Source organism: Propithecus coquereli, unplaced genomic scaffold, assembly GCF_000956105.1.
Source record: "Propithecus coquereli isolate 6110/MARCELLA unplaced genomic scaffold, Pcoq_1.0 Scaffold148, whole genome shotgun sequence".
NCBI lineage: Eukaryota > Metazoa > Chordata > Mammalia > Primates > Indriidae > Propithecus > Propithecus coquereli.
Genome location: NW_012139191.1, coordinates 4506570 through 4534084, shown reverse-complemented (window position 1 = coordinate 4534084; position 27515 = coordinate 4506570). Strand labels below are relative to the sequence as shown.

At 41.3% G+C, this 27515-nt stretch overlaps 1 protein-coding gene across 1 annotated transcript in view; it reads left to right on the top strand.

Annotated features, from left to right (window-relative positions):
• The window catches only part of DSCAM (Down syndrome cell adhesion molecule), an 834101-nt gene that overhangs the window by 136344 nt on the left and 670242 nt on the right, over positions 1-27515 (top strand). The window contains exon 3 of the mRNA XM_012640078.1: positions 6087-6233. Within this exon, the coding sequence (XP_012495532.1) occupies positions 6087-6233 (147 nt within the window). The remainder of the gene's footprint in view (positions 1-6086; positions 6234-27515) is intronic.

Below are 27515 nucleotides of genomic sequence, written 5' to 3'. Positions count from 1 at the left end.
TTGTAACCTTAGGTTATTTAAAGATTACTTAGATATGGTACCAAAAGCATAGTTCAGCAAAACAAATTGCTATATTGGGTTTTATTAAAATGTAAAACTTCTTTTCTAAAGACATTGTTAGAAGAATAAAAAGACAAGCCACAGCCTGGGAAGAAAGACTTCTAAAGCACACATCTGTTAAAGGACTACTATCCAGAAATGTAATGAAATCTAAAATCTCAATAATAAGAAAACAAACAATCTTATTTTTAAAGATAGGTGAGAATTTTGAAGAGACACTTCACCAAAGAAGATATGTAATGGCTAGTAAGCACATGGATTGAAGGTTAACATTATTAATCTTTAATGAAATGCAAATCAAAACCACAATGAGATAGATACCTCTACACATATAAAATTTAAAAGACTGGCCAGATCAAGTGTCGATGAGGATGCGGAGCAGCCAGGACACTCATACACTGCTGGTGGGAATGCAAAATGGTGCTACCTCTTTGGAAAACAGTTTGGCAATTTCTTTAAAAGATAAACATACACCTGCCATATATATTCCGACCATTCTATTCTTAGGTGCTTACCCAAAGCATATGTTCACACGGAGGCTTTTGCAGGAACGTTCTTAGCAGCTTTATTTGTAATAGCCAAAACTGGGTCAAAGCCTGTCAACAGGTAAATGAGTAAACAAATTGTGGTCTATCCATACAACTGAACACCACTAGACAATGTAACGAAATGGACTGTCGCAAAGCTCAATAGCAGGAAGGAGTCTCCAAATAATTATATTGAGTGAAAGAAGCCGGATGATAAAGTATGTGCTGTAGGATTCCATTTACAGTATATAAAATTCCAAATGTGCCGGTTAATCTGCAGTAACAGAAAACACATTAGTTAGTGGCTGCCTGAGAAGGCGGGGTGTGCAAGGAATGGGAAGAAGGGGTTCAAGGGGAACATGCAAACTTTTTGGGTGACAGATCTGTTCATCATCTTGATGGTTCGTTATCTTAATTGGAGCAGTGACTTCATGCGTGTGTACTTAACATCACAATTTATCCGTAAACATGCACAGTTATATCTCGATAACGTTGTTTTAAGAAAAAGCAAATAATAACATGTGGCTGGCCTATTTACTTAAGAGACTCGTCTTGATGTTCCTATGATAAACGTAGCTAATAATAACCATACGTGTGGTGGGCATATCTGTACCTCCCCACCCAGCCCACAATAACCCCCTTAACTTCCTCTTGCATCCACGTCACACAAAACAGCCCTGAACCCTTGGCCACAGGAGACTGGACTGGGGAGACAAGCGGACCATGCTGGACCATCAGTTCCTCTGCCCTCTGAACTGAGAATTGATATCTCGTGACAGAGAGTTAATCTGTCCCCAGGATGCTTGGGAATGTGGGCCAGGCACCTTCTGTCTTCCACGTGAACCTGAAAAGGAGAGGAAGCCTGTCTGTGGGAAAACAGAAAGATGAAGCCAGAATCAGAGAGAGAGGGAGGGAGGCTATGGCCCCTTCCCAAGGCCCAGTTGCATATTCCAAGTGTCTTTAAAGGATGTCCGCTATCCTAGCTTAAGGTCTCTCATGTAGGCTCCTTTTACCAGCAATCAGAACGACTCCAATGAATAAAGTGATCATATGCTAGGGATTGTTTCATGTACTTTAAAGACATTTTTTTATTTTAATCCGTACAATCATGCAAGGTAGATATTATTTCTATTTTCAGATGAAGGAAGTAGAGGCTGCTGGCTGCTCATAGGCAGGCGTTGTGGTTGTGTGATCAGTTTAGGTAAAAGGCCGTGGGCCAAGGTTTCATTCGTTGTGAGCCTCCTGTCTGCCTCCAGCCCAGACACCAAGAGTGTCCAGCATGGAGTCGAAGTCCCTTAGGGGTTGCTTGTCTGTTTTGGGTGGAGGCAGTGGGCAGTTGGGAGGTGGAGCTTGTGGTTCCCATCCCCAGCAGGGGTGGCTTATCAGCCCAGTGCATGGCAGCCGGCAGGAGGGGGAACCCCGCAGCTGGGGGGCTGTGTGTGCACACTGGTGAGGTGGGGGCTCCAGGTGCTGCTGAGGGTCTGCACTTGCCCGGAGATTATCACTGCCCCAGGGAGTGTGACGTTCCATAGCGAATGAAAAAACAACATGACAGGCTGAGAGAGCAACCACAGAAGAAAAAAAAGTTTCACACTTCAGTATGTTTAAAGGCACTTTCTTTCCCCTTATAGATAAGGAGCCCTGGAGTTTCATTTTCTCATGGGCCCCACAAAATATGTAGTTGGCTCTGATTTGGTTAAATTAATTTTCATAGTAAATCATGAACTGAGACTATTCCTTGTTTCCTGATATTTGTGTTTTAAAAGGTTTTTATATTTTAAAGGATTAAGGCTAATAGAGAGGGATGAATACAGGCATACCTCAAAAATTGTGGGTTCGGGTCTAGACCACAACAATAAAGCCAATACTGCAATTGAATTTTGCAAGTCACGTGAATTTTTTTGGTTTTCCAGTGCATAGAAAAGTCATGTTTACACCATATTGTGTTCTGTTGAGTTTGTAATAGCATTATGTCTGAAAAAACAATGTACATTCCTTAATTTAAAATACTTTATTGCTAAAAAAAATGCTAAAACTCATCTGAACCTCCAGTGAGTTGTAATCTGTTTGCTGGTGGAGGGTCCTGCTGCCTCCATGTTGATGGCTGCTGGCTGATCGGGGTGGTGATTGCTGAAGGTTGGGGTGGCTGTGGTAATTTTTAAGAAACAAGACAATAAGGAGGTTTGTCACATCACTGGACTCTTACTCTCACAAAAATATTTCTCTATAGCATGTGGTGCTGTTTGATAGCATTTTACCCGCAGTAGAACATCTTTCAAAATTAAAGTCGGTCCTCTCAAACCTTTTCGCTGGTTTATCAACTAAGTTTATGTAATAGTCTAAATCCTTGGTTGTCATTTCAATAATGTTCACAACATCCTGACCAGGAGTAGTTTTCATCACAAGGAACCACTTTCTTTGCTCATCCATAAGGAGCAACTCCTCATCCATTCAAGTTTTATCATGAGATTGCAACAATTAAGTCACATCTTCAGACCCTACTTCTAATTCTACTAATCTTATTATTTCCACCACATCTGCAGTTATTTTCTCCACTGAGTCTTGAACTCATCAAAGTTAGCCATGAGGGTTGGAGTCAAATCTTTCTAATTCCTGTTGATGCTGCTATTTTGACCTTCTCCCATGAATCATAAATGTACTTAATGGCATATAGAATGGTGAAAGTTTTCAATTTACTTTGCCCAGATCTGTCAAAGGAATCACTCTCTATGGCAGCTATAGGCTTACAAAATGTATGTTTTAAATCATAAGACTTAAAAGTCAAAATTACTCTGTGATCTATGGGCTACAGACTGGATGTTGTGTTAGCAGTCATGAAAACAATATTCATCTCCTTGTACATCTCCATCAGAGCTCTTGGATGACCACGTGAATTGTCAATGAGAAGTAATATTTTGTAAAAAATCTTTTTTTCTGAGCAGTAGGTCTCAACAGTGGGCTTAAAATGTTCAGTAAATCATGCTATAAACAGAAGTGCTGTCATCCAGGCTTTGTTTTTCCATTTCTAGAGTGCAGACAGAGTAGATTTAGCATAATTCTTATGGTTCCTAGGATTTTTAAAATGGTCAATGAGCATTGGCTTTAGCTTAAAGTTACCAGCTGCATTAATCCCTAACAAGAGAGTCAGTTTTTTGAATCTTTGAAGCCAGACATTGACTTCTTCTTTCTAGCTATGAAAGTCGTAAATGACACCTTCTTTCAACAGAGGACTATTTCATCTACATCAAAATCTGTTGTTTACTGTAGCCACCTTCACCAATTATTTTAGCTAGGTCATTTTGATAACTTGAGCTGCTTCTTCATCAGCACTTGCTGCTTCCTTGCACTTTTATGTTACGGAGGTAACTTCTTTCCTTAAATCTCATGAACCTCCCTCTGCTAGCTTCCAACTTTTCTTCTGCAGCTTCCTTACCTCTCTCAGCATTCACAGAATTAAAGAGAGTTAGAGACTTACTGTGCATTAGGCTTTGGCTTAAGGGAATATTGTGGCTGGTTTGGTCTTTTATCCAGATGACTAAAACTTTCTCCAAATCAGCAATGAGGCTGTTTCACTTTCTTGTCATTCATGAGTTCACTGGAGTAGCATTTTTCATTCTCTTCAAGAGTTTTTTCTTTGAATTCACAACTTGGCTAACTGTTTGTGCAAGAGGCCTAGCTTTCAGCCTATCTCAGCTTGTGGCATGTCTTCCTAACTAAGCTTAATTATTTCTAGTTTTGATTTAAAGTGAGAGACGTGTAACTCTTCCTTTTACTTGAACACTTAGAGGCCCATATTGGAGTTCTTAATTGGCCTAATTTGAATATTCTTGTTTCAAATTAGGGAACAAGGAGGCCTGAGGAGAAAGAGAGAGATGGGGAGTGGCCAATTGATGGAGTAGTCAGAGTGCATAAAACATTTATTAATTAAGTTTGCTGTCTTATATGGACATGGTTCATGGCACCCCAAAAATAATTACAATAGTAACATCAAAGATCACTGATCACATATCACCATAACAGATATAAAAACAATGAAAAAATTTGAAATATTGTGAGAATTACCAAAATATGTCTCAGAGACATGAAGTGAGCACATGATGTTGGAAAAATAACACCAGTAGACTTGCTTGACACAGGGTTGACACGAATCTTCAATTTGTAAAAAAACACAACATCTGTGAAGCATAATAAAGTGAACAGAAATCAAATGATGTATGCCTGTACTAATAAACATCAACTGTGTGATCCTTGTTTAATAAATAGGCATTTTCTTCTTTTTTGTCATCAAAGTTAAGTTGGTATCAATTTTAAATAACTTGTTGTAACTATAGAATTTTTTTTGTAAGCCATCTGGTAACTACAAAGCAAAATCTATAAAAGATAACACTAAAAATAAAAAGCAGTAAATTAAAGTATAGTACCAGAGAAAGTCACTTAATCACAAAAGAAGACAGTAAGGAAGAAAGGAAGAAAGAAGTTACAAAACAAATAGAATATAAGTAACAAAATAGCAATAGTAAGTCCTTACCTATCGATAATAACATTAAATTTAAATGGATTAAATTCTCCAATAAAAAGAAACAGAATGGCTGAAGAGATTAGAATACAAGACCCAACTATGTGTGCTGCCTACAAGAAACTCACTTCACCTATAAGGCACACATAGACTGAAAGCGAAGAGATGAAAAAAGGTATTCCATGCAAACAGAAACCAAAAAAGAAGAGGAGTATCTATACATATATCAAATAAAATAGACTTTAAGACAAAAACTGTAAAAAGATGCAAAGAAGATCATTATGTAATGATAAAGGGGTCAATTTAGCAAGAGGATATAACAATAGTAAATATATACACACCCAACATGAGTGTGCCCTCATATATAAAGCAACTGTTTATAGATCTAAAGGGAGAGATAGAACGTAATACAACAATAGGAGGAGACTTCAATACCCCACTTTCAGCAATGGACAGATCATCCAGGCAGAAAATATATAAAGAAACAGCAGACTTAAACTATAGTCTGGACTAAATGGACCTAAAGAGCATTTACAGAACCTTTCATTTATCTGCTGCAGAATAAACGTTCTTCTCGTCACCACATAGAACGTTCTCCAGGATAGACCATGTGTTAGGCCACAAAACAAGTCTGAAGAAATTTCAAAAAGTCAAAATTATATCAAGTGGCTTTTCTTGAATGCAATGGAATAAAACTAGAAATCAGTAAGAACAGAAAATTTGGAAGTTACAAACACATATAAATTAAATAACATGCTGTTGAACACCACTCTGGTACAGAGTGTTGCATATTGTTAATGGAGTGAATGTTTTTTCAAGTTGGGAGATGAAAGACATGAAATGTAGGTGTCAGTTTTTTTCCCAATCAATGTATGTTATGCAATTGATACGTGTGTGCTGCAGTGCATCAATTACCATGAGACACTCTCACAGTGAGCCTGTTGACTACGTGCCTGACCGGTCTCGTCCTGCCTTCCTTCCAGTTTTACGGGAGCCCTATACAGTCCGTGTGGAGGACCAGAAAACCATGAGAGGCAATGTTGCGGTCTTCAAGTGCATTATCCCCTCCTCGGTGGAGGCGTACATCACTGTCGTCTCATGGGAGAAAGACACTGTTTCACTTGTCTCAGGTAGGCTTTGCGTCTCCGGGTTGCAGGTACTGGGCTTACCTTCTGAAAAGGTGATCTCAGAGATGGAACTGGGTCTCCATTTCTGTGTTCATTGTCATTACGAATTAGTATCCTTCAGGTTGATGCTGTTTTATAAATAAACTTGATATAAGGGTTTTATGTTGGTTTATGATGGCTCGATTCAGATATTCTTGGCGAATGGATTGCTGGGTGGATATTCGTTACTCCCACAATAAGCATAGCCATTATGTTAACTTTTATGAGGAAATTGTGGTTTTATTTCTGCCTCTAAAAACAAAGTAGTAGTATTGTGCGTCTGTGAGAGACCTCAGTGATACAGGCATGACTGATATTCTGAAACCAAAACCTGGAGAATGGGAGCCCTGATTCCATGCTCTTTTAGCCCTTTCGAATGTGCTTAAGAGATATACTGTATCTCTGACCTCTTAAGAGATATACTGTATCTCTGACCTCTTTCTTGAAGATTCTATGAAGAATATATATTCAGCACTGAAATATATATTTGCATATGAGTATGTCTTGGCTTATATTTGGTGCCCAGAAAAGACAAAATTTAAACTTAGCTTCTAAGAAATGGCGGCTCTTTATTTCTAATGGTATTGATATTTAAGTTGATTTCTCGCTCTGCACTATTCACCTGGAAAGGCCACCGTCAGCGTGGTGCTTGGTTTTGCTGTTTTACACGTCCTTGGATAATGACTGTTGGCATATCTGAAAAGGTGTTGGATGCTTTTGGAAAAGAATGGTGATGAGCATAGTCTGTGTTCTAATGTGGATTAGAAATAGTTGCTTTTCTTTATATGTCTTTATGTACTCTTGTGTGAGCATGGACACACACACAACATGCATTTTAATGTAATTCTTGACTAAGCAACCTTTTATCAATTTATAGAGAGAAGAATTCGGAACCAAACGTTCATGGTGACATACGGTTTTTGTTTTTCAGCGTATTCATTAGCTAGAGAGTATAGCTTACTGTACATCAAAGACTAGAAGCCAATTTAAAAGATCCAAATCAAAAGTGAAATATTTTGTCATTAAAGGCGTTAAAGGAATCTAGAGTGTAGTGGAAGTTTTTAGGTTTTTTTTCTTAATATTGTCTTTACAGTGAATTCAAAACCCCTCATGCTTCAATGAACAATAAATTCCTTGCTGTTATGTTGATTAATCTTCATAACTTGATAACTTAGGGTATTGAAAAATACTAAGCTTAAGAACTGAAATATGATTGTAACAATCAGAATAGAGATTTACCTGTACACATTTATTTGCTAAATTTCAAAATTTCATGATCTTAATCTTCTTTCCTTAGGGGTCATTTTAGTTTTCTTAACGACAGGTGGAGAGATGTGATGACAATCATCTGGCTAAGCTCAGAATCAGAGGGGAACGGCCCTTAAACCCATATAGTGAGGGTGTGTGGATTCAGGGAGGGGATGAATTTGAGGCTCTATTTTCAATCTCTGAGACTCAAGAGCCCAAGCTGATGGAGGCTCCACCATCTTATAAAACTGCCATCCAAATTTACAGCCTAGGGGCTGCTCTGGCAGAGAAAGAGAGCACAGGGGAATTATAAGCTGCCTCTTAGTGCTTCGACTTAGAGCTGACACGTCATTTCTGTTCGTCTTTAATTGGCCAAAGCAAGTCCCTTGGCCATGTGTGACATCAGTGGGGCATGCGCGTGAAAGGAGAGAAGAACTGAAAACCTGGGTGGGGAATAGAAATATCTACCAGGAGGTTTTACGTATCTATGTGTGTCTATCTATCTGACATAAGATGTGTGTTCTGCTGTTTCCTAGACATCTGTAGTTAGTGGTTGACCCAAATGCAAGTTTCACCTTTTTGCAATCTATGTGACTAGACTTTATTTTCCTTCCAACATGAACTTTATTAAATAAAAAAAGGAATTTTATATCTGGTAAGTAGGGAGGATGCTAGCATGCAGAATATGGAATTTGTGTCTCGCTGGTAGGGAACCGTTAGCTCCCACATCCTTGCTCTAATCACGCATTGGAGCTTCATCTTTCGGTAACATTTTAAAAGCCACCACGTGTACTGTGGATAAGCACGTGGCTTCTCTTTCTTTGCGATGACATCTAGAAAACAAATGTAGCACAAGTGTTTATGTTATTGAGGAATACATTAATAACAAGCTTTTATTTGTTGGTAAGTAAGCCAGAGAGAGAGAGAAAGAGAAAGAGAGATTGAGATTTCATACTCAGGTAGTGCAACCTGAGTCTATTAAAGGTATAATTAAAAATGACCTTGTAAATGACAACAGGGCCCCAAATCAGTGTTATGATCTGCAAGCAGAAAGTGTGGAAACTAAGCCTTTTGACATGATTTGCTACTGCTCACTGCCACGGTTGGTCCCTGCTCCCAGCGCCTGAGCTCCACCCATCAAAACTGCCAGGGAGGGAGGTCAGGAAGTCACTGGAGGTGACAAATAATTAAAAACATTACATTGGGGATCTTAATAAATAAACCAGTTTCATATGGTTTAGGTGGAGAAGGATTATATTTCTCTTTGGCGGCCAGGACCAGGCACAGATAAGGATGGAGGTCGGCCTTCCTCGACCATCCGTGTGGGAGGGGTGTGTGTGTGTGTGTGTGTGTGTGTGTGTGTGTGTGTGTGTGTGTGGCTGAGAGGAGGAACCTGGGACCTCCCTTCTCCACTCTTGCTGGAGGAGCTGAGCTGCTGAAGGGAAGCGCTGGAGATCCTTGGCTTCAGCAGATGCACAGCACAGAGGCCTCAGGAATAGGGGAGATTTTTCTGAATTAGCACTGCATAAGCACTGAGCTCCAGGAAAGACGTCCTGACTGCTGTGGGCACAGCAGATGATCTGGAAGAGATAAATTTGTCTCTGCTTTGTAAATAAACCGATAGCCTCTGTGTCTCCTGTTGAGCTAGTTTAGAGTTATTCCTTAGTGTGGTCATCACTCAGCTCCCTCTTCCTGGGTTACGGAAGACATCTCTGCCTTCTTGAACCTGGCTGGGAAGTTTGTCCCAGGAAACATTCCAACTCTACACAGATCGCTTTCTTTAGTTGCGAATGCTCCCTGTGGAGAAGAGCTATTAACTAATTCAGCCATGAAAATAAGCTTGTGTAGGGATGCTACTGCAGTGAGTGGGGAGCTGGTGTCGGGTGCAGGGGAGCGGGGAGCTGATGGCAGGCGGAGCCAGTTAACAGACTACGGCCCTGCGCGGTGCCCACTGGGGCAGGGTGGGACTCTGCCTGCTCAGAGGTGGCCTGGCTTTCCTCCCTACCCCCCCCATACTTGGGTGCTCAGCCTGGAGGGTTGGGAGGACCCTCGGGGACGGCCAGAGCAGCAAAGACCTGCTTCAAATGGGTGAGCGAGGGTCTCTAGGCCAGGGACGCTGGGAATCTGGGCTAAGGGAAATGGATGTTTGTCTTCTACAGATTCTTTTTCAGGGAAAAACAAAATTAAAAATTTCGATGTTTTCCTATAAAAATAAACAAATGGTTTTTATTAGCATGTCTTACTAATTTTTGTCCTTTATCTTGGTTGAGAAAATGAATGACTGGGTTATAGCCTTGCAAGGGTGAGAAGCACCAGGGCAGTGTCTGTGTGGGCTCCACCGTGAGCCCTGAGCACCTGGTGGTGGTGGTGGCTTCCGTGAGCGTGTCACCGTCAGATCACGCACTCATTTCTTCCCAGACGGAGCTTCAGTCTGCCTGAATGTAGACTCAGGAATCAAGTTGTGCGCCTTCATCATATGAGGTCATGAGGTTACCAGTATCAAGGACGTAAATGAGCTCATTTATTTTCGGTGATCTTTGAAAAAATACTCCAACGGGCTGAAAGCAGGAACCCCATAGTTCCCCCAAAGGCAGAAAAGGTTCGCAGCGTCTGATGCTCCTTTGCTGCCTGCCTGGGCTCTTCCCACGCGGTTAACACTCACCCTCAGACTCTGCTGCGACGGGTGGCGGGTAAACCTGCAGAGCGAAAACGTTAGGGGACGGCACCACCCTGCCCCCGAACGTGCTCCATTAATGTGATGGATCCTGACCTATTGTCTTCTTACTTCACTAGAATGAGCAGGAAAAAACAAGAGCCAAGATGTTTATACGCATTTTTTACACATCCTTGTCCGTTCTCTTGCCTTAAGCCACAATGAAATCTTTTAAAATATCGGAATATTAACGCAGCCCAATAAAGCACAGTCGCTTGGGCAGCAGTGTGCTTTGGGGTCATTGCTGATGTTGAGATACGCGAGGCTCGTCCTGGAGAAGAACAATGACCCCAGCTGCCTCTCTGGGTTTCCCATGACAACCCGGTTGTGAATTTCTTCCCGATTAGGGAGGCCGCAACGAGAGAGCCCGGCATCCTGTTTCTGTTTCTTCTGATAAAATTGTGAGAATCTCACCAGGGGTTTAGCTACATTAACATCAAAGACACAGCCCAAGGGTAACCGGATTTGGAAAATGGAAAAAGCAAATATTTTACTATTCCCAGAGAAACTGCCTCCCGTTTAGCAGCAGCCCAATTTTCTGGTACAGTATTTCCTACCTGAGCACCTCTATGAGTGATGACTCAGGGAGAATTTTCTCTCTCAGGATCAATGAATGATCCAGGTCCAAGGATGATTATCTTCTTCCTGTGTTTTGAGTAACAGTGAACAATTTTCTGCCCATGTTAAATATCAAAGGACATACACCTGGCACTTTACATGACGCATTTGATGTAGGTCTTGGGGGCTGTAACTGTGTCTGGGCGCCCTAGATAACACGGGACCTAGTCTTTAAGAAGCAACCCCTGCCCAGAACCCTGCAGAGGTGGCTTCTGCCCTTCCGGAGCTAGGTGGGGGGGTTCCTGTGCTGTCACCATTGGTGTGTTACTGCTGTGCAGACACCTCCGCAAAGCACCCCAGACACATAGATGATGTTGCCTGGGGAAGGAGGGAAGGTTTCAGAAAAGATGTGGTTATTTAAGAAAATCTTTGTTCGAATTTTAGAGAGGGGAAAACAATTAAATTATAGATACAGTCAACCAAATGAGGCAAGTTTTTCCTTAAGCATGTTTTGACAAACCTGAGCTAAGACCAGACTGAATGTGACCTGTTCTCATTGGAAGACGAGAAGCACAGTTTTGGGGGGGCATGAGGGGATGCTATGGGGGTGTCAGCACGTGTGTGCTCTGTGACTGCAGAAGTTAACCTTCTCTTTTTCTAAGGCACTTCCGTTTTCGTTTTACTGCTAGTCGCTGAGTGTTTTCAAGGTAGTCTGCTACTTAGCTATTATGTTGCCAGATTGCTGAGACCCAGGGCTGCCCTCGAAGAGCTTGTAAGGAAAAGGAATGAGACCAACACTGAAATGATGGAAAGAACAAACCCAGACTCGCCTGATAGCCTCGTGTTTGATTTTAAAAGGGCCAGGGAGCTGCAGAATTAAAGAAGCATTTCTTCAACATTCACTAAACAGAAATGTGTAGGACCACATGAAAACGTTAACAGGAACATTTTTCTTTCTTTCTTTTTTTTTTATTTCAGGGTATTATGAGGGTACAAACATTTTGGTTACACTTTATGTCTTTGCCTTACCCAAGTGAGGGTTAGAGGCATGCCCTTTCCACCTACAATGCTCCCCATGTCCTTTAGTTGCGGGTTTACCTGCGCCCCTCCCCGCGCCAAATCCCCCTTATCCCTGGAGAGTGTTACTGCCATGTGATCACCCTAGTGTTGATCAGTTAGTACCAATGGCGAGTACAAGTGGAGCCCATTCTTCCGCTCTTGTGGTGCCTCACTTTGGATAATGGGCTTAAGTTTAATCCAGGAAAGTATAAGAGGTTCTAGATCACTGTTGTTTCTTATGATTGAGTAATATTCCATTGTATACATATACCAAATTTTAATAATCCACTCATGTATTGACGGGCATTTGGGTTGTTTCCACATCCTTGCAATAGTGAATTGTGCTGCCATAAACATTCGGGTGCAGATGTCTTTATCATAGAATGTTTTGTGCTCTTTTGGGTAGATGCCTAATAGTGCTATTGCTGGATCGAATGGTATTTCTATTTTTAGCTCTCTGAGGTATCTCCAAATTCTTTTCCACAGAGGTTGCACTAATTTGCAGTCCCACCAGCTGTATAAGAGTGATCCTGTCTTTCCGCATCCTCGCCAGCATTTGTTGTTTTGGGATTTTTTGATAGAGGCCAATCTCACTGGGGTTAGGTGATATCTCATTGTGGTTTTGATTTGCATTTCTCTAATGATTAGAGATGTTGAGAGTTTTTTATATGTTTGCTGGCCGTTATTCTGTCTTCTTTTGAAAAGTTTCTGTTCATTTCCTTTGTCCATTTGTTGATGAGGTTGTTTGATTTTTTCTTGGTGATTTTTTTTGAGTTCTAGATAGATTCTGGTTATCAGCCCTTATCAGATGTGTAGAGAGCAAATATTTTCTCCCATTTTGTGGGCTGTCTATTTTCTCTAATGATAGTTTCCTTGGCAGTGCAGAAGCTTTTTAATTTGATCAGATCCCATTTATTTATTTTTGTTGCTGCCGTGATTGCTTTGGGGTTCTTCTTCAAGAATAACAGGAACATTTTTCTATTCATTATCACCTATGTTTCTTGTACCGTCATCTAATCTTTTATTTATATTGATTTTTAGTGAATAGTAACCTCATTTCAAACACCAGAAATTATTCTTAGCACAGGAGGTCTACACCACACTGGCATTGGAAAGGTGAAGAGACGTAGCATTTTTTTGCCATGCTGTATTTTTGAGAGTGAGGTAACAGAAATATATTCCACATGGAAGTTTACAGGAAAAGAGGGTCCTGGTCTTTTTCTTTTTCAAACCATCAATTATGCTATAATTTTGCCATTTAAGTCTATTGCTCACTAAGTTTTTACATGTTACTCCACGGCCACCTGAAAGTAATTAAAGAGTGGCTGTTTCCAGCTCTGGAGGAGGCTCTGTGTCACACTGAGAGCGGGGACCTGTGAGATGCGGCGTGGCCCGGAGCAGCCCAGTGCAAGCTCTGCGGGGCCTCCGCCTTCAGAGGGACACCTCCCCATTCTTAAAATTGGCAACTGTACATTGTGGTTGATAGCCCCAAACAGAAACATATGTTTTTGGCTGTGAAACGACTGAACTGCTAGATAGACACATAGAGATAGGTATGTCAATATAATATTTTTTTCTTTGAAAGAGAAATAAAGAAAGGAAAGCATCGTAGCAAATTTAGCCCAGGGGGTCTCAGGAGTGGCATCTGTGTATGTGTTGTATGTGTATGTGCATGTGCAGTGCATGTGTGATGTGTGCATTGCCTGTGTGTGCGTCTCCATGTATGTGTGTGTGTTGTTTGATGTGGTACATGTGTGTGGTGCAGGCATGTGTGTGTGGTATGTGTGTGATGTTTGGTGTGGTGTGTGTTTGATGTGTGTGTGTGTATAAAACGCCATGTGCTATGAAGGTATTGGATTATTAAGTTGGGCTAAAACACCCCTTGACTTCCTGCTCTAAGTATTCCCTGGAGAATATGACATTTGATCGCAGCTCTGACACAGATTAGCTGGGTGACCCAGGGAAAGGTGGGTCACCTCTCTTTCTCTTTTCTTCGCCTTCGCTCTCTCATGTGGACAAACAATAGTTTCACTGGTTCACTGTCACAATAAAATGGCAGGACATTAAAATTCCAATTTGAATATTCCATCTCTCAAGCCATCTACTGTCCAGGCTATTTTTCACCTTCTTAGATTTAACCTCACAGACTGTTAGATGCACGTGTCCAGGGTTCCCAAGACCACCGCAAGGTCTGCTTTGCTGCAAAGACTCAGCATCAAGTTGCATCTACAGCTGTGGTTTATTCCAGGGGGAGGATGTGGGGCAAAAGCAGCACAGGGACAAGGCAGAGGAGGTGACGTTCAGAGGAAAACAAGCGCAAGCACCCAAGGGTCTTCTCCCTGTGGAATCCCGCAGGATGCACTAATTCCCCTGCCATGAGTTGTGACAGGTGATGTGACGCTGTCCGTGGAGACTGTGTCCGAGGATCTCACTGGGGGCTGGTCCTGTCGGCACACTCTGCCTGCACGTTCCCCAGTTGCAGACTCCTGGAGGAAAGCGGGTGCTCAGCATGAACATGTATACAGTTCAGGCACCGTGAGCCACCCTTGTCAGTGAGGACAGTGGGGGCCCTTCCCAAATCCCAGTTACCAGCCAGGGGTAACCTTGCACACAGGCCTTCGTAAGGACAACAGTCGCAGACCTACTGTGTTAACTCTTTAATGATGGTGGCTTATTTTTTGTTCATGTATTCAACAGTCACTTTTTGAATATGCCCATCACCAAATGTTGGAGAAAGCAAGTGAATAAGATAATGTGTACTTTAAGAGCTTTACTGCCTAGTATCTAAATATTTCCAGCCTTGAGAATGAGCCCACCCCAAATTACTTCATGTCCCCAAACACATCGACTCATTCTTTCCTTGCTCCACCTAAATGTAAATGTGGTTCATTTTGCATCTGGCTATGAGGCATCTTCTGCCTTTCTCCTCACTCCTGCGATGTCTGCTCCTTTCTACGCACAGGAAACAGATGGCCAGCAAAGCCAACCAGATATAATTTGGGCCCAAGCATATTCTCTGGTCTCTTGTTCATCTGTGAGTGTTTATTTAGGAAAGTTGAAGAGAATAACAGGATCTTTCATAAATATTGGGCAGTGATAACAATAACGCCTTTGACATTATTATTATCGATAAGCTAAAATCCTATGTCAGAAGTCAAGATTTGCTTAGGCAGTGGTGCCCTAGTATAAGAAAACAGGATTCAAGATTTAGAAATATAATTTTTGACTCAGAATAGCTTATTAGCTTCTCAAGAGGTGAGTGTGAAGTCAACATATTGTCAAGCCAGAGATAAGCATAGATTGTAGAGGCTTCTGGCGCTGCTTCCTTCGCGCTGGGCTGGCCAGGTGGAGGGAAGTCCCCCCAGCAGGTGGCTTGGCAGAAGGTCACCAGGCAGAGCCACTGTGGCCGTCAGCCCTTGGTGGCTTTACTTCTGGGCAGATGGGACAGGGCAGTCAAGTCTAGCAGCCTGGACCTCCCCTCTCCTCAGTGGCCATATCCCCGTGGACTCCTCCAGTCTAGGCAGCCACTGCCGTTTCCCTTCCCTTCCTCTGCCCGCTGAGCATGACTGGAGCTCGGGTGCACCAAGCATTTGTGACATTTAGTTGTAACTGGCTCTTCGCCTTTGGTCTGGATCTTCCGGTGTTTTCTGCTGACCTGTTCTGTGTTGCTGAAGGTGTCTTCCCCAAGCCTTCCCTCAGAGTCCTTAAGCTCTTTGTTCTCAGCCCCCTTGGATCCACCCTCCGATGTTCAAAAGATCACGTGCTTTTTACTTCATGGAGTCTGAGGACAGCTCTCTCCGGTGGCCCTTCCTGCCGTGAACACCGTTCCACTTCATGTTTTCTCTCACAGGAAGTGATGTCATCTTTCCTTCCAGTTTAACCTTCACCCCCGACTTGTCACTTCTGTTATCTCTGCCATCATCTTTTTAGTAATTGCTGTATTTCTTATGACACAGGTGCTCAGGTCCCCCATTTTAAAGAAACCTTTCCCTTTGCCAACTTACTTTCTTTCTCTTTCTTTCTTTCTTTCTTTCTTTCTTTCTTTCTCTCTCTCTCTCTCTCTCCCTCCCTCTTTCTTTCTTTTCTTTCTTCTTGAGAGAATAGTCCAGCTCATTATTGTTCCTAACCCTCATCATTTGGACTCTGCCTCTCATATTCTACTGAAATTTACCGCTTCAGTTTCACCTGTGACTTCCTAGTGTCAGATCTCCAGGCTGTCTCTTGGTCCGACTTCTCTCTGACTACCCTGTGCAATGTATACAGTTGACCTTCCTTCTCTGTTGGTTGCTATATTAGTCAACTCTGGCTGCCAGAACAAAATACCACACACTGGGTGGTTTAAACAACAGAAACGTATTTTTGCACAGTCCTGGAGACTGGAAGTCCGAGGTCAGGGTGCCAGCGTGGGGAGGCTCTGGTGAGGGTTCTCTTTGTTGTGTGCAGACAGACTCCTTCTTGCCATGACCTCACACGACTCACTCTCTCACGTTTCTTCTTATAAGGGCACTAATCCCGTCAGACTAGGGCCCCATCTTTATGATCTCATGTAAACTTTCTTACTTTTTACTCCAAATCCAGTCACATTGCAGGTTAGGGCTTAAACATATGAATTTTCAGGGGACACAAGACGGTTCATAGCAGTTGCCCTTTTTTGATTTGTACAAAACTACACTGGCCTGGTTGACCTTCTCTCTGATTATTTCTGTGCTATTTCTTTCCTTGACTTTACATCTTTTCTTCCCCACTCAGCAATGTAAGTTGGCCTCACCACCCAACCCCAGCCACTTTCTATGCTGGTCATTTTTATCTGTCTCCCAGGTCTTCATTCATCACTTCTACATAGGTGATCCCAACTTTGGACCTGCCTTCTCTCCTGGACCTGCTTATTCACCATACCTGGGCCCCTCTGGCCACTTCGGACAGAGCACACCTAACGCAGAAGCCGACAGTCCCACAGCCACAAGTGAATTCCCCTTTGCTTTATTCATTTTTTTAGATGATGACTGTGTTACTTTCCTAGGACTACCAAAAAATAGCACAAACTGGATGTTTTCAAATAGTAGAAATTCATTTTCTCACAGTTCTAAAGGCCAGAAGTTCACAATCGTGGTGTCTTCAGGGGCACGCTGCCTGTGAAGGCTCTAGGGAAAATCTGTCTTATGGCTCTGCCCAGCGTCTGTTGTCGCCTGCAGCCTCGGGCGTTCCTGGGTTTGCAGAAGTGTCGGTGCAGTCTCTGCTTCCATGATCGCACGGCCTCTCCCGTGTGTGTGCATCTCGTGTCGTCTCATAAAGACACCAGTCACATTGGATTAGGGGCCCACCCTATTTCAATATGGCCTCCTCTTACCTGATTACATCTACAATGACCTTATCTCCAAATAAGGTCACATTTTGACATTCCAGGAAGGACACTTTTAGGGGAAGCTATTCAAACCTGTATAGTAACAAATCCTTCCAATTCTTTTTTGACCCTCTCTCACACATATTCTGTATGTTTCCATCTCCTGCTTGACATGTAGTAGACAGCGAATAAATGTTTATTCAACGACATCCTTAAATAAAAAAATCTAAAGGAAGGAAACAAAAGCAGAAAGCCTCATTGGTGTGGCAAGTCCTCGTGCTGTCCCTATAGCCCTGTCCCTGCTGGCATTAGAAGTCCAGTTGGCAGCTACACCGTCAGCTGCCTCTCCTCCAGCTGCGAGCAGTCAGCCCTTGTGTCCAACTGGGCTGAAGGCCAGCATAGGGACCGGATTGAGATGGCCCAGGGCCAGGGCACCAGGGACAGCAGGCAAGCTGCTTGATCGGCATTTTCGGATCGTCTGCATGTAAACTCGCATTCTGCATCTAAATTCTGTATCTGCTGAACTCCGTGTTTCATTGCTCCCCTAGCCAAATGTTCTGGGTTATGCCGAAGCATTATGATGCGACATAAGGCAGCTGATGACACAATGGTACCTCACACTTTGGACAAATCCTACTACATCTGGGTGTGGCAGATTGTTTGACATGCCAGGGTCCTGTGCTTCCTCCCTCCAAAGGAAAAGAGGGAAATTTGCTAATGGAATAATGAATGATAAATTTCCCAAATGATTAGTGGTCTGAAAACTTACATGAAGTGAAACATTTTTCTCAAAATGTACCCCAAATTCTAAAATCAGTTCCACATTACCTGAATTTTTATTGGATAAACAATCACTTAGAGCTCAAATTTTTATAATTAAATCCTATTTGAAAAGTTGCATTAACTATCAAAGGTCCATGTGTGGGGAAATAATGAGAGTGTCCGTGGAATAATTCAGTCTGTTTAGTGTCCAGAAATGCAGTGAAAATGTCGAGCGTTGCCTGTCCAGAATTGGGTTTTATAAACAATAGAAAATCTCTAGCACGTGGTGCTCTGTAATAGAGCACAGTCAAAATTTATTTGTAGAGAAGCTAATAAGCAAATATAGCAAATAAGCAAATATATGTGGGTCATATGCTCTTCTAGGGATGGTTTTAGGCTTCTTCATGTCTTTCATTTTGCCAACAGTGTACACCAAGGCTTACATTTGCAATCAGAGGGACCTGGCCTTGGGTCCCACCCTCACAGCTGTGAGACCTTTAGTAGTTAATTAGCTCTTTGTGGAATTGGCTGCAGTATTTTTATAAAGATGAAAAAATGCCGTAACTGCAGTGCCAGGCCAAGAAAGGCATAATTAGCCACTTCTAGATCTCTAGGTATGCGTCCCCCTGTCAAGCCCGTAGGTACATGTGTGGACCCTGAAGCCGATGTCTAGGACCTGGGTCCACATTTCAGATCTAACACGGACCAAGCTACCTGACCTCGGGTTAATTACGTAACCTTCTTATGCTTCAGTTTCCTCTACTGTAAAATGGAAATAATAACAATAATGATATCACAAGATGTTATGAGAATTAAATGAATTAAGAGATATAAGTGCTTAGCACAGTGCTTGACATTAGTGTTGGCTATTGTTACCGCCATTGTTATTATCTTCTGTCTGTCTAAAGTGCTCTGTTCCAGACACTGGGAGGTCAGGACACCATGGTTTCAAAGCAAAGAGGCATTAACTTGTGTACTGCTTGTTAGGAAGTCAAAGCAAGTGTAATTCTATTTGAGAAGAGTTTTTAGAATGCAAGGTATGCTGAAGAAGTCATGGGTAAAGGATCCAAAATCCTGCAATTTCAGTATAAAAGCCTTGGGATACTAATGAACTGATAGTCTGTAGGATTTTATTAAAACAAACAACTCTTTACCTACCTCATTAAAATGTTTACTTTTCTTAAATAGAAATTGTATGATGTAAAATGAACAATAAAGCAGAATGAAAGGCTCTTATGTTTTCCCTTAACCATCCTGGGTAAATGAAAGTAGGTATGTATTCAGGAGAGGTTAGGGCGCACATTAAAATGCTGGCAACACATTTGGATTGTTGAATAGCTAACGATTACATAGCGTGTATGTGTCAGGTTATATTAAAAACTTCACAACAACCCCATTAGCTGGCTACTGGCCTTGGCTCTGCTTTGCAGTTGAGCACACCGAGAGCTTCAGCAGTTTACCTAAGGTCTTCTCCTGCAGTGCTCCTGCTCTAGAAGATAGACATTTTGTCCTTCTTAAAAAAAACAGAAAAACAAAACAAAACAAAAAAAACCTTTCTTTCATTTTCCTACGGTACATAAATTCATAAAAGCAGCTAATATTGTCAACTGATTGACATGCCACTTATAACAGCCATAACTCTTGAAAGTAGGGACGTATTTCAGCAAGAAAATACATTTTCAAATATATGATTCAAGCTAGACTTAACCTTCTGAATATTTGACATATGTAGAACATTTCATTGTGGTTTGAGGGCAATCTGCTTAATGTTTTTGAACAATATTGTATAACTAGAATAAAATCAAAATAGAGGAAATTGCCTAGGCCAAAAATAATTTCTTAGCTTTAATTTTACTTAAAATCATCCCTTCCCATCAATTTCAAGGATAATATTGCAGTTCTAGACACATAGTAGATGCTTAATAAGTAATTATTGAGTGAATTTTGAATGAGCAACTTTTCCATCAAAATGCTGGTGCTGTTTCCCTTCAAATTATTCTTAATGCCTTAAGAAGAGCTTTTACTTTTCTATATTTTTCTATTATTCCAAAATACAATTTCCCGTCAGCGTCTCCTCCCAATGCAGAGTGCCTGGGTGGGCAAATCAGAGGCAACCTGGGATTTTACAGCTGACTTCTGTGTGATGCTGTTCTAAGGAAACAGAAATTCCAAATTCTCAATGTTTAGTATTCTCAGAGTAAAAGCTTTCCTCTTTTATTTTCATGAAATGATCTTATTGTCATAACTCTTACAATTTTATGCTGCCGCATTTGTTAAAATGCTACATTGAGTAACAGGATGGCACAAGTGAATGGAAATCCTTACATGAGGAGAACTTTAGAGGCGTCTTATAGCGTTTCCTGATGCACTGGATCCATAGCCAAGTCACTGACCCTGAGATTTTACTTTCTCCTTTATCTAACGGGGTATACACATTTGGTAAACACAGAGTGTCCACTCTACACGTATGGCTTTTGTGTGTGGTTGCGTGTTCTTTCAAATAGTCATCAGTGGGCTCCACCAATTTATTAATAAGACGATGGATCTAAAAATTGTAGAATTTCTGTGTGGGAGAGCTTCAGGTATGTTTCTGACCTGGATAATTGAGTCCTGGAAAGGTCACATGGTTTGGGGGGACAGCAGGAATAACAGCTGCTTAGCCAGGAGGATCACCCACAGGAGCCCAGGTGAGCATGAGAATGTCACCTGGAACATCTTCCCATCTCTATCGCATGATCACATTTTGTGTTGAAACATTATTTTATAGGTGAAAAAAGAGTCCAGAGGTTAAAAGTCACCTGAGCAGCGAATGGCAGAACAGAGACTCAAACCTATTGTGTTTGTTTCTGCACTAGTCCTTATTTCTAAAAATTTCTTCATTACTATTATATAAGCACTTACTACGGATAAGGCACTGCTTTAAAAGTTGCCATTTTTTAAATCATATGAAGGCACAAGTTTTAAAAGGGCACAGGTGAGCTAGAGACACACCAGGTATAACTTATTGGTAATCCATAGGTTTACTGTACTGAAGGAGCTGCAAAGACCAATGGAGTTCTTTTAACCGTTTAGAAGAAGTTCATTGAAAACTGTACTTCCCAAAATGAATCATTTTGAAAGAGACATATAATTCTGAATTTTACTTCAATATGAAATATTTAAAATACATTTCGATAACAATAATATGTCATTTGTCTGGGAATGTTTACCTGTAACTTCTGAAAAAAACGTATATGTATACAGGATCTCTGTCTGTTTAGGCTGCCATAACAATTTACCATAGACTGAGTGGCTTATTACCAAGAGAAATTTACTTCCCACACTTCTGGAGGCTGGACATTCTGAGATCAGGGTGCTGGGTAGACTTAGTGTCCTGGTTTGCATGTGGCTGTCTTCTTGTTTCTGCGCATGCAGAAGGGGCGAGGGGTCTCTCTGCGACCTCTTGTTACAAAGGCACTGATCCCATTCACGAGGGATCCTTACGACCTGATCACTTCCCAAAGGATCTGCCTCCAGATACCATCCCACTGGGGGTGAGATTTCAACCTAGGAGTTCTGGGAGAGGGGAAACAAATTTTCAGTTTATAACACATATATATTTGTTTTATAGATGGCAATGTTCCTTAGACGAATGTTTCTTGACTGTTTATTTTTGGATCGGGGATGTGCCGTGGAATAGGGGATCTTCAGAAAAGCACGTGAGCACCCAAAGCAGCATGAATCAGGCCTCTTTTGCTTCCCTTCAACCTTGTCACCATCAGCACCCCAGCCCCATGCCCACTTGCCCTAAGCCAGATCAGCCAGGATTCCTGCCAACTTAAAACCTCTGGTATTGGGTAGCGTCTTCCCCTTTTTTGACTAAATTGCATATTGAAATCCTCAGCCACTCTTTTTTTCCCTGATCTCTTATTTGTCCTGGCTTCCTCCCTCCTTTCCTGCATGCCTTTTGTTTTCCTCCCTCCCTGCCCATTGCATTGTACCAGCATCTCTCACTAGCATTGTTCTTGTACCAGGAAAAGTAAAGGGTTTTTACAAAAAGCCTCATCTAGTCATTTTCCAACTATAGATGATATTAGGAGAGAAAGGCCATACTGAGTTTCCCCTCCCCTAATTAGAGGGTGACATTTTTAGTTCTCAGCATTGTTATCTGAATTGAAACCCTATCATTGAAAAAGCCAAAGAACTTGAAATTGAGGAGGGCCGCTTCCCAAAAGGGAAGGCAGCCAGGCTGGGTCCAAAGGACGCGCCGCCCTGATGCACGTGATGATGCTTCCACGGCTCCGAGTTCCAAGTGGAGGAATTTGTTCTGTACGATATTATTTTAGGACTCGAGATTTGTAAAACATGGTCTGTATTAACAAATCCTTACTAGGAATGATGAAATGTTGAAGAAAAGTGTATCTCAGCCTTGCAGGTAATGTTTAAATGCTCCACAAAGGTTTGTTCAAGGCCCATACACTCTGCGTCGTTATTTTCCGTGTCAGTCGACGTCCCCATCTGTGCTCACGTTCGTGGCTTTCCTGCTGAATCTACTCTATCCCTTGCCGCTAAGTAAGAAAAAATGAGCAGATTGATGTTTCATTCACGTCCTCCTTTGCTGAATTCTACACCATCCCATCACTGAGTGAAGAAGACCTGAACATCCTACTGCTGGCCATGCTGCCCTCGGTTCCGCAGTGAACGGTTTCCATGAAACGATGAAGTCGATTTTAGATGCGAAACACACAGGACCTCTGGTTTCTTTGAGGCCTGATGAGTGATTTTCACTGGACTCTTCACGTGCTTTATTTATGGTCCTGAACACGAGTCCAGGTTTTTATTTTCCTGAATCTCTTGCATGTTGTTTACTGACTTTTATTTGCTGATAAAAAGGTGAATACACATGTTTCTCTCTTGCTTTATCAAAATTATCAAAGTAGTTGTCTTTAATTTTATATTGAGGTTTTTGAAAACAAAGCCTTTATAGCTAATAAGAACACAGATAATTATTATCTTTTCAAGAAAAACGATGAAGCTGGAAAACTAATTTTGTATGTTTAGAATACACATTTATTGCACATGTACCACTAATTAATAAATGTCATACCTGTTTGCTGTTGGTGGGGAAAAATATTCATAGTTGCTTCTACTTTAAATTCTGGATCTACGATGAAGCTCTTTTTATTACTAGTGGCTATTGATTTACTAATAGTGCTTATTATGATATGTGCAATTCTCTTCTGTGTAACGCTGTGAAATAGTTACTCAGGAGAATGGGAAGGAGTATAGACCCGTGATTTAGAATATTTCTGTTTTGAAATTAGTTTAGCAGAGGCGGCAGAAGGAGAGTGAAACATGTCACACTGTGTGTAACAGCAAGGATGCTCAAGGTGACAGGAGTCCGAACCCACAAAGGTTCAGTAAAATTCGTTGTGTACGTCAGGCTATATGCATGATGTAAAGTCCAGTTTTATGGTGAGGTTTATTTGCTTTTTAATAACTCTCATATGTGACCAGAATTTAAAAACTGGGGGAAACATGCACAGCAATTTAGAATGCACTTTTTCCTGTGATTTAAGTTTGACTCATTTATCTTTAGTCTCAAATCCCTTCTTAAAATAATAAGTTGGGACAGAAACTATAAATTAGGGACAGTTATTCGAACGTGGTTACAGAAGCACAGTTATTGGAGTGAAGATCCTACAGGAGGAACCAGACATCAGATGGAAATGAACGAGTAGTGAGAAGAAAGGGTATGCGAAGAGGCCCTATGCATACATTTCATTTTGTGCACCCATAATTCTCTCTGATGGCTGCATGATTAATTCAAGGATTTATTGATTTTTTTCTTCTCTGCTCTAGCCCGCTGACCTGGTTTTGTTGACAGGTTTGTGTGGATCAAACCAATCTGACAGATGAAAGTGCTACCATATTAGTCCCCATGGTCTGGAACACATATTTTACGCCGTGTCCTTATCAACAGTAACCGAACACATGCAAGTCATCCATCAACACACCTTCCTGCGCTGTGCCCATGAAATAAATCCGGAGGTGCTGGCCTAAAACCAGAAGCAGCTGGAATGATTTGTTTTAATGAATGTGCATCGTGTGTGTGTGTGTTTATGTATGTATAAATGGTGGGGTGGGAGTTATGGCTCTTTTACTCTTAGTAACAAATATTAACCAAGATTTAGCTTTTTAAAAATACCTTTATGATACCTGAGATTTGCTTCATAATAATCTATGGTGATGGGGAGGGGGCAGGATGTCAATTATTGCTGCAGCTGGGTGATGGGACAGGGAAGTTTGTTCTCCTTGTTTTTATCCTTCATGTATGTTTTAAACATTCTGTAATAAAAAGCTGAGGAAAAACACTGGTATGAAAAATCATAATATTTTTTATTTGAACCTTTAGAGTACATGGTTAAGCATGAACAATCAGCACATCGTCAAGCTAGGAATAGGCAGATTATGAATGTCATATTTTAAAAATTAATGATACATTAAGGGAAGTGTTGTTTTCCTGCTGGTTATAAGCTCTAAATTCTGGGACAAGATTAAAACCATAAAGTAAATGGTCCTTTAAAATTATTGAATCTTCTTCAAGTTGAAAGTGTTCCTTCTGAATTAATAAGATCAGATACTTCTGACCAGCATGTTCCAAGCTGTGTCCATGGGGAGATCAAGAGGATAGGGACAAGGTATGTGGATTCTAGGTTCAAAAAAATTTTAGGGAATAATTTTAGGGAATAATATACTAAACAACAGCAACACAGTGCCATGCACCAGGAATCCTAAAATGATCATGGCAATTTTTATTTTTTTAACCCTTGGTTAATTTTTATTTTTATTTTATCTCCCCAGACCACCCACGATAATCCTTAGAATACAATTTGGAAAACACTACTTTTGAATTTAAGGCCACTAAAGGTGATTTATATAAAAGTAGGGATTTTATAAGCCTTGGGTTCGATGATTAAGGGTTAAGTATGAGCTAGATGCATTCATAGGACCAAAAGCACTTATAAGTAGACTGAATCTGGAAATTCTCTTTTTATAGAATCTGATATATGGAGGTGCTGGGTTTCATTGGATTCTAATTCTACTTGGTACCTTTTTGGGCATCATTTTATCCTTATGACCATAAAACTAGACACCATCACGACTAACTCCAGAATGGCCAGGCGTGGAATGGGAAGGAAAGATGGAAGACAGAGGAACTGGCCACTCGTGGATGCTGGGGAGGGCTGCTGAGGTCGACGTGAGGATCCCTACGTGGGTCAGTTGGAGAGGGAGTGGGGGAGAGGACAGGTCCAGCGTGTGAAGGGCCGTCTTGGCCAAATCAAGGACATTGGCCTCTTTTTTTTTTTAGGGATAATGGCAAACTGTAGAATTCCGGGCTGGGGTTGATGTGGCCACTGATGCCATGTGGAGGACAGTGGGGAGTGGAGAGCAAGTGTACTGTTGGATGCATAGTTAAGAGACCCGTGGGAAATGTTTGGGGACAAAATCCAACGTCCTTGACAGGGGCCTTTTCCTTCCCACTCCACGCCTGGCCATTCTGGAGTTGGCTGTGGTGGCGTCTTGTTTTATGGTTGTACAGATAAAAATGATACCCACAAAGATACCAAGTAGACTTAGAATCCGACAAAACCGAGCGCCTCTGTATGTTAGATTCTATACAAAAAGAATTTTCAGCTTTGCTATGTTGGGTGACAGATTGGGTGTGAGGGGGGAGAGAAAGACAATCACCAAAGATGACTTGGGTTTTTGGGTTAAGGAATTCAGTGCATGGTGGTACCATTAATAGGTGTAGAACCTCTATTATTTAATTTTATCGATCAGAAATTGAATAGCTTTCATAATAGGCAGAGCCTGTTAGGCGCTCTCTTCATGGTGTGTGTGTGTGGTGGGGGGAGGGATGTCTCGTTAGCCCCTTGAGCTCACTAAAAATGTCTTTCTGAAGCCTGCATTGCATGTGCTTTCACAAAGACATGCTATTCCTGCCCCCTGCCTTTGTTCCAGCTGTGTTATTGTTTCTGTTGCACTCTGAGCTACATCTTACTTTAACTCTGCCTCATTACGGACTTCACTACCTTCTTGTTGACTGATTTCAAGTTGAAAATAAAGGAAAGAGAAAGGTTTAGGCATTTGAAGCAAAAGGGGAGCTACAGGGGATGTCAGCTCCCCCACTCTATAAATGTTGGTGGTTGATATATCATAGTAGTTATTAGGCACTATAATTTTGCTAACTTTATTTAAGCTAAGTGCAAGAACATCGAGGGCACCTGCTATGAACTGAATATGCATATCTCTCTCTAAAAGCCATCTGTTGAAACCCTAACCCCAGTGTGACTGTAATTAGAGGTGGGCTGTTTAAGAAGATAATTAAGGTTAAATGAGGTTGTAGAGATGGCCCCTAACCCAACAGGACTGGTGTCCTTATAAGAAGAGGAGGAGGCACCAGAGAGCTCACTCTTTCTGCCAAGTACGGACATAGCGAGAAGGCGCTGCCTGCATGGTCAGGAGAAAGGCCTCACCCGAAACCAGACCGGCTGGAAACTTGATCTTGGATATCTGACCTCCAGATCTGTGAAAAAATAAATTTCTGCTCTTTGAGCCACCCAGTCTGTGGTATTTTGCTATAGCAGCCTGAGATGACTAATACAGGACTTTTCTGCTCTTTTGTCTGAATGTGGGTTTCTGGAAAACTGCCGTCTTATATTTGCCTTACTTTCAATGTTCAATTTCCACAGAGCTTTCAAGTAGTCTAACTTTAATTCATCTTTGTAAATTTAAACTATTTTTCTGTTTTGCCCGTAGTCATCCTTTCTTTATTCATGTTAGTGTGTGAAGATATTTTTTCTTTTTTCAGACTAGTCCCTGAGCCTTTTCTTCTTTAGAAGAAATTCATTTAACCTCTTCTTATAAATTGTACAATTTCCAAACTTTGGGTCATTTCCTTTGCTCTCTTTGATCTCTCTCTAAATATTCTTCCATTTAAGACAGTGCATAAATTTTATTCTAAAATCATGCAGTGAGGAAAATGAATTTCTATATCTCGTCAAGAAAGTAAACGTGGTCCGAAGCTACAATCGAGGCCTTTTGGAGAAACTATGTGCTTGTGTTCCTGATTAGAACAGGGATACGAATTGTGTCTTTTCGAGCTTATTTCGGGCTTTCATATCACAGAGTAGCATTCTGAAGTTCTTCTCAACTCTGCTTTTAAATCAAGGTGCATTTTCTCATAATGGAATAGTAAGATTATTTGAGGTAGACTATTTTCTCTTGTACAAGTTACGTGAAAAAATATACACTTGGCCTGTCTTCCATTTGTTTGAGCAGATCGTATTCTATCTAGGAATGTTGAGTCACCTATGCAAAAGCAACTTGGAACTAATTTTTAAAAGATAAATTATTGAGATTTGTATACCTATGTTCATAGCAGCATTATTCACAGTGGCCAAAAGGTGGGAACAGTGCAAATATCAATCAACTGATGAATGAATAGTGCAAGTGTGGTGTTCGCATACAGTGGAATATTTTTCAGGCTTGAAAAGGAAGTTAATTCTGACACATGCTACAG